General features: G+C 41.1%; 1 protein-coding gene across 1 annotated transcript; it reads left to right on the forward strand.

Moving 5' to 3' along the window:
* The first annotated feature begins 3,239 nt into the window (after positions 1–3,239).
* On the forward strand, positions 3,240–7,827 carry LOC144790749 (uncharacterized). The gene is made up of 2 exons (XM_078665456.1): positions 3,240–3,714; positions 6,886–7,827. The coding sequence occupies exons 1-2, from the start codon at positions 3,240–3,242 to the stop codon at positions 7,812–7,814; spliced, it is 1,404 nt and encodes a 467-aa protein (XP_078521582.1). The 3' UTR covers positions 7,815–7,827.
* The last annotated feature ends 286 nt before the right edge of the window (positions 7,828–8,113 follow it).

An 8,113-nucleotide genomic window follows, 5' to 3' on the forward strand; every position in this document is an offset into this window, starting at 1 on the left:
AACCATGTCTTAGGAAAATTCTCTCTTTAGTTCCGGTATCTCTGAATTAATACAAAAAGTGAAACACTAATGCCAAGTCATTAATGCTAAATCAGACGCAAACAAGCAGTGCTTAATTTGAGCCGGTGGTTTCCGGTGCTTGCCACCAGCACTTAATTGTCAACACCAGCATTTACGACAGTCTCCCACATGGTGGCGCTGTTTGCCTAAATCAGAGATGAAGAAAACAACAATAGTTTATTTGTTCAATACAGATTAAAAGTAACTAACACCTGCTGCCCAAGCCATTCTGACAGCTTTGGAGGGCTGGAATAGTCCAATCCGTCACACTTTTAGCAGTGTGATGGTTATCAGTTGTGTTGTCATTGTCATTGACCGCACTGGCAGGTGCAAGCTGCAGTGGCCTCCTAATGAGGGCCATGGCACTTTTTTTTTTTTTTTTTTACAAAGTAAGCACTGCAAACAAGCCTAGACAAATGCATAAAGAAAACAGCCTCTCTGAAAGGCAGGCTTAGGTTACAATAACCACATACAGATGCACAGCACATATGCAGGTTGTAGACAGAAACATTGAAGAAATAACAAAGGCACTTGAGGAAATGCAGAGAACTAGTGTAGCCAACGGATCTAAAACAACAAAGGTTGAGACTGACAAGGGGTTAACTATTAATAGTGTTTCTATCTCACAAGAGCCAAGCATTGCAAAGAGTAGAAGACGAACAATGGAACTCAAATAGAAAAAAGCATATCATTGGTATTAATCGACTAAGATGTATATAGTATCTTATGTGTATGTTAAACATGTTTCTAAAAGGTTTTTCTTGGCAATGAAGGAAAATTGCTCAAAAAAATGAATTCATTGCTGATTGTAAAAATATGGCCCATAGCTTTTTCCTCATTATGACATACAGATAAATATATGAAGATAATATTAACCACAAAATAAAGTTTATACCTAAATGGAAGTTTCACTCTCTTTTACTTTAAATGTAATTGTTTTTTAGATCATATGCGCCATTCTGAGGCTCTTGGCACACCCTGTCCCGGGGGTAAAAGTGGAGGGAAGGGTTCCTCCTCACTATCACCAGAGCTGTCACTATCTGAATTCTTTGCCATTCGCTTCTTGATGGATATATTGTGTACCATAGCACATGTGGCTATGGTTTTGCAACAAGTAGCAGGGCCATATTCTAGGGCACCCACACTCTTGAGCAGACATCAAAATCTGCCTTTCAACAAGTCAAATCTCCACACTATAATAGATCTGTTTTGCTTGTGAGCAGCACTACACATTTTTTTCTGTCATATATTTATATACAGTGTCATTATCCTTAGATATAGGGCATAGACACAGCCACCTGAAACAGGAAGGCGTGAATATAATCATAAAAACTAAGGAGCACATAAATATTTTTTACTTAACAGTGTAACTTCATGTATTTTTATCAAGCATCTTCAAACTTTTCTCTGGCTAGAAAGTCATACAGCTCGCAGTAATAAAAGATATAGGAGTTACTTGCGTTTCCTGGATACACATTTATTTATTTTATTTTATTTGTAGAGTTTTATATAGCGCTGGCTAGACACGGAGGTATCAGAGCAAGCTTCCAATGACGTGGGAAATGTGCAATAGCATAACAGTGATCTTATTACCCTTTAACTCAGAAGGGCTGTATGGGAAATATTTATGTGAAATTATTATTTCCAGTACATCTTCCTGACAATTTTAGACAGGAAACTCCATACACCCCCCCAACTACATCTATATGCTAATAACTCAGACTTCCGTGATTTCAAAAAGAACTTGACCTTCGGCCTAGTTTCTCTATATGGGCATGGAACTTCTCGTGGCTTGCAATATTCTTATAATGTATGGCAGAGGGTTCTTTACCTCATATATGATCAGTGCAGCAGGGATACCATTGGAGTTCACATATTTATGCAGTCAGGGAGAAAGAAACACTAGCCTATGCAACAGTGAACCACTGAAATATAACGGAAAGCAAAATCAGTTGTTGGCCCATGCAAAATGTACATTTTGGGAATTTTGGGCCAGATATACGAAGCATTTTACCGCGATCGGCCGTTTGTGAACAGAAAAATGCTTTTTGGCATGTACCAACTCTATTTTGCGGGTCCCTAACCTATTACCGACTCGCAAAATAGGGTTTGCGCACACTATTAGGAAAGGACATGTTAAGGGCCTCCCTTCCTAATAGCAAGTTGTACTGGTATGTAGGAATATTTTGTGACTGGTAATGCGATTGCAAGACTTTCTCAGTTACCACCAACTACAAGTTGGTGGTAAGCTATTCCCAAACATGTGAATGGTGGCGCCAACATTTTGGAAGAGCAGGAAGTGGTCCCACGGACCACTGCCCACTCTAAAAAAAATGGGAAGAAAACTTTTCATTCTTTTTTTCAAATGCACCCCATTTTCCTTTAGGAAAAACGAACTGTCCCTCCCCCACCCCCCAAAAAAAACTGCTTTATTTAAAAAGCAGTCACAGACATGGTGGTCTGCTGACCGTAGCAGACCACCATCCCTGTGAGTGTCGGTCATTCTCAAAGGGGGATTGCAAATTGCGACCTGCCTCAAGAATATTAATGAGGCAGGTCCTTTGCGACCCATTTTGGAATCGAAAACTGTGTCTCAGACATTGTAGTACATTAGAGATTGCGACTCGCAATTTGCAAATCGCTGCAAGTCACAATCTCTAATGGTCGTACATCTGGCCCTTTGCGGTACACTTATGTGACATTTTGAAATTACACCTTTACATGGCTTTCCCAGCAAAATTGTAGTGAAGGGACAAAGTGTGCCATCAGAACGTGAGCAACTGTTGTTAGCAGCAGTGTGTTTTTCAAGGATGCATTTGTAACTAAAGCAGAGTGCTAAATGACGAATTATCATATTGGATAATTTTGATGACACTTTGTGTAATTATACAAAATCAAATTAAGCAAATTTTGCACACCCCTTACTAGACATGAATGGCAACAACTATCAATTCATTTTCACCAGTCTGTGCAGAGAACCAGTTCCTTTCAAGATAGTTGTGTTATATTAACGAAATAATTAAGCTTTATTCCAGTAAGACCTGATATTTACAATGTATATATTTTTGTTTTGGACAGGAATGGTTTCCATGTGGTTCACAATAATGCTTCTGTGCTGTGCCCGCGGTATAGTAACATCAACAACCATCCTTAGCCTCACTTCGAACCAGTTGTTGACAATGGATGCACTTAACAGTGCTGAAACCAGAGACCAAGAACAGGCCTCCACTGTTCCTCCTGAGGCAGACCCCTGGACACCTGAAACTGATCCGCTCACAGATGGTGGGACTCCAGGAAGTTCCCAGAGTTCTCTAGCATCACCAACAACCTCCTCTCACTTAAACAATGAGGCAGATGGAGTGGAAAATGTTATTAGCTGGTCCGAGCCCAAGCTGCCTTTTCCTGAACCCAAACAGCCTGTCATCTTAGAACCATTCAGCACCCCAAGCACTGACTCTACTTTCACTGGGACCGATGGAGCAACAGAAGAGGATGGAAACAATGACACAGTGATCGCCTTACTAGGAGTGGACAAAGGCGGCCCGTCTGAAGACCAATCAGCGCCTTCCTTGAAAAAACCCAGGGAAAATGGTACAGAATTGGGGAAGTGCTTATGCTGCATTCTAAGACCCAAAGAACTAAGCGGAGGCCAAGGTAAAAGAGGGGAAATGGGTAACTTTATCTTGTAATGCATTGACTGCTTAAACAGCTTCGGCGTGCTGTTTTCCTTAATTTCCAATCCAAGGAGTCAATGTGACTCCCTCTACAGGCAGCAATAGGGATTAATTGAGTGAATGTCACATCTATCAAATATGTTATTGTTTCCACGCATTGAGTTTCACATTTGTTTATGTAGTTCAGGATTTTTTTAGACATTTTATAAAAATGGACCCGTTTTCAAGCAGATGATGGCATAATATCTTGACTCACATTACGAAAGTACTGCATCGCCACTACCCCTCCTGTTCCCTTCCTGTTTTGACAGAACTCAGCTGGGTCCTGGCTTTTATGCCACAAATACCATGTCAATAGGGTAAGATCGGTCAGGTCTACTGAGTGCAAGGTCCAGTATATATTTGAATTGGATGCTCAACAGGACTCTTCTTCTAATAGGTAGCCTTGCCCATTTCAAAACTCTGGTCATGCAATGTTTTTCCCTGCCAACAGGCAACACATTTGATATGATGAAAATGGTCTGAGCCAAAACCCATAACCTGTAGTATGTAAAACGTAACAGGAGTGTGCATAAGCTTCTGTGCCTTTAGGTTACTTTGGTGTAACAGAAGAGGCTGCAAAGCAGACCTTTCTGTAAGATCAATCTAATCGGCGCTAAAACTGCCCGCCACAATCTCGTGGGGGTGTTCTCTCATTTTCATGTGGGTGTGGCTCCATGCAAATGAAGGAAACCTTTGCCCCTGCACCCCAACCTTATTGCAGACTCAGATACAGATGCAAACAGCCCATGACACATTAGTTGACACACAGTGCGCCCTTGAAAAAGGAGGAAAATGGTTCCCGGCACATTTGAGGCACCCCACTTCAGGCAAGTGCAGTTACTCACTGTACTAGTCTGCATCGGAATTTCTCCTCCCCTTAACATACAGGCCAGGTTACCACCTGCACAGTTCTCACTTGCTGTGACATGACACATTGCCCTACTCTGAGCCTTGGACACCAACAAGTGTGTGGTGTGTGGAACAGAGTGGCTCAATGTACGATATCTGTAATTCAGTCCTTAGAGGGTGCATTTTGGACCCAGGTTGTAACCAGGTGTTGGGCATAAATAGTTGTTTGTGCTGACACAAGATTGGCAGCCATTTTGTGAAAAGGGTGTGAAGGGGGAAATATATCTTTGGCACTAGATCAGTGTGATTGCCTATATTGGGATGAAGGTGAAAAATGAGGGCGGCCTCCACAGTGACCGTGCTACCACTCAAGGCATTACTTCTCTTGAATCCCAAAATTGATCTGTAATATGCATCACACATATGTCGGATTCCATAACAAGCATTGGCAATGGCAGTTCTTCCACTGAGCATAAAAGGAAAACAAAAGAACGCACTTTCTATGTAGAATGTAATTTGGGGTAGTAACCAATCTAAGGAAAGAAATATATTGTAGTACAACTGAGTAATATTAAACATTCCACATGAAGAGATTTGGAAAGCCAGTCATTTGAAAGTCATTTTTTTTATTTTATACTACGGAGCAGATTTACAAGAACTGACGCATCTCTGCATTCTATCAAAAATGCGTCAGTTCAATTGCGTCATGCAAAAAAAAACTTGCGCCATCATGGATGCATCGCATTTACAATGCAGCACACCGTGGTGCAAAGATTGACAGATGTGTTACGCATCTGTTGGCGTAAAGGTAGCAGATTGCTAGAGTCGTGTCACAAGCACGATGCAACTCCAGCAATGCTCAGGAATGCCTGTTCCTATTGTGCTGCGCCACTACTTACACCTTCTTCAAGCAGACGTAAGGTTTTGATGCAGTGGTGTCCTAAAAGTCACGCAGTGAAATTTTGTAGATTTTACTGTGTCACTTTTATGAGGCTTTCTTGCATCGGAATGCCCACCCTGCATACACTATACCTGTCACAGGTATCATGTGACGCAGGGCTTTACAACGTGACACATCTCCCTAGATGCATCACATTGTAAATTTGCCACATTTTTTACCCCGCCGCTGTGTCACAAAAGTGATGCACCAGCAGGGCAAAAGTGTCACAAGGGGCTTGTAAATCTGCCCCTAGGTTCACACTAGCCAGAGGAACACATGTACATGGTCTGGACCCGTACCAGGACGTTACAATACCACAGTATTATATAGTTTACTAGACACAGTCATTGTCTGTGTGCCAGATTTGACGTAAAAGGTGACATTAAGTTATAAATGATGAAAGTAAAATGCAAACATGTGAAAGGCCTACATTATAATGTGGCAACATTGTAGGCAAAAGAAAATGAAACATTTCCATGCATGGAAGCCTTTTCAAATGTAATCTGTTTTTAAGAACCGTTTGTGTAAGTGCGAACATTTTGGCACAAGTTGCAAGCACACTGGTATGAAACAAAAAAAATTGAGTTTTACTCAATCCTACAAATAGACCAACGAGCTTAGCAACCTTTAGATTAGTTAACTTAGTAATGGGATCGTTTACACCTTCGAATAAAGTGCAAACATGGAACTCACGTTTTCTTCCCGGATTTTTGCAAAGCACCTAGCGGAGCTTTTACTCGCGTTTAGTTAACGCAGTTACTAACAGCTTCAAAGTGGAGGTAACTAGCCTGACAAAAGCACATTTGTTGGACATTAATGTGCATACAATGTGTGAAAAACAAATATGTACACATTAATCATCATAATTCTTACTGAAAAGTTATTTATTAAGTACACAAGCTTACCTGACACCCATTACAAATATTCCACTTTCGCGTTTTTGCACCAATGTGGTATTACTGTGACAAGAAAAATGTATTTATTTTCAAAGGCAGCATTATTCACAACACCATCGTTTAAGTGCCCTCTTAAATTTTCATGAAAGTGGCGAGCATCGTTAGATAATGAATATTTTGCAATTTTACAATGCTGGAGAAAATGCATGAGATGAAGCATACAACAAAAAGACATTATTTTTAAATAAGGAATGCATACAGAGGCTAGGGCTTTACATAGATCTGAATATGGTATTTCTATGCCAAGAAAAAATACATTTGTTTTCCAAGACAACAGTATTATTATTCACAGTCAGCTTGTGTAGTGTGTGTATATGCTAGGTAGTACAAATGATATGTCAACTTCAGTTTGTCTTTGTCACAGGTGAGCCTGAGCTGGTTGAGAAGACAGGAATGCAAGGACTTGAAGCACCCACGGAAGCCCTTGGATTGGATGGTCGTCAAGGGGAAAAGGGTGACCAGGGACTTATGGGAGGTGTTGGTAAACAAGGGCCTCCTGGCCAGAAGGGAGAATCTGGAGACCCCTGCACTTCCTGCCCAAGGGGTGAGAGAGGAGATAAGGGTGAGCCTGGACACAACGGCACTGCAGGACCTCCAGGATTCACGGGCGAAAAGGGTGCAGATGGTAAGCCGGGACTGAAGGGTGAAAATGGGCTAACGGGAAATCCTGGCCAGAAAGGGTCAAAGGGGCTTAAAGGGGACAAAGGAGATGTCGGTGAGATTGGTCCGAAAGGGTCTAAAGGAACATTAGGCCCTCTGGGACCTGCTGGTCCCAGAGGAAATCCAGGGATTCAAGGAAAAGTAGGTTATCCGGGACACTACGGGACACCTGGGCTTCCTGGACGCAAAGGGGAAAAAGGGCAATGCGGCGACTGCACAGAACAAGAGCACGTCGCCTTCTCTGTTGGTCTTCAAAGACAAAGAAGTTTTCCACTCCCGGGATCACCAGTGCAATTTGAAAAAGTTTTTCTCAATTTGAACAATGGATATGACACCAGATCAGGCATATTTACAGCCAGTTTTGAAGGGATCTACTTTTTCAGTTTCCATTTGAGTGTCACAAGCAAGCCACTAAAGGTGGCACTCTTACACAATGGAAAAATTGTTGTACAAACATTGACCAGGCAAACAGAGAATCATGTTTCACAAGCAAGTGGATCTTTACTAATTCAGCTTGAAGAAGATGATAAAATATATCTTCAGGTTTTAAATGCCTCCCAAAATGGTCTTGTGGCAGATGCAAACACAGATTCATTGTTTTCAGGTGTACTATTATTTCCAATTCCTGACTAAGTATTTATCTTTTCAGATTTTTAAACGTTTTTTAAAGTAATGAAGGCTAAATAATGTTTTTTTGTTGTTTATTGTCACTCAAATTTGAAGTGTATTTGTAATACCTGTGTAAATTGCAAATGGACAACTTTAGGCCGAACATGTATGCAACTGAAGCACTTTTGTGTACTCCGAACCCATTCATAAAACACATTTAAAGAAAAACACAGTCTCCTAAGAATATCTCGGAAACCATTACATATGTGAAAAAGGTAAAGCATTAAAAACAAATGCTCAAAAAGGGTGAGACTGGTCTTGGG

Source organism: Lissotriton helveticus, chromosome 11 (genome assembly GCF_964261635.1).
Source record: "Lissotriton helveticus chromosome 11, aLisHel1.1, whole genome shotgun sequence".
NCBI classification, from domain to species: domain Eukaryota; kingdom Metazoa; phylum Chordata; class Amphibia; order Caudata; family Salamandridae; genus Lissotriton; species Lissotriton helveticus.

Excerpts from the sequence above, each read along its gene's own strand:
- LOC144790749 (XM_078665456.1), top strand. The coding sequence starts at position 3,240 with ATGGATGCACTTAACAGTGCTGAAACCAGAGACCAAGAACAGGCCTCC. Across the intron at positions 3,715-6,885 it reads AGAACTAAGCGGAGGCCAAG|GTGAGCCTGAGCTGGTTGAG; the intron begins GTAAAAGAGGGG and ends TCTTTGTCACAG.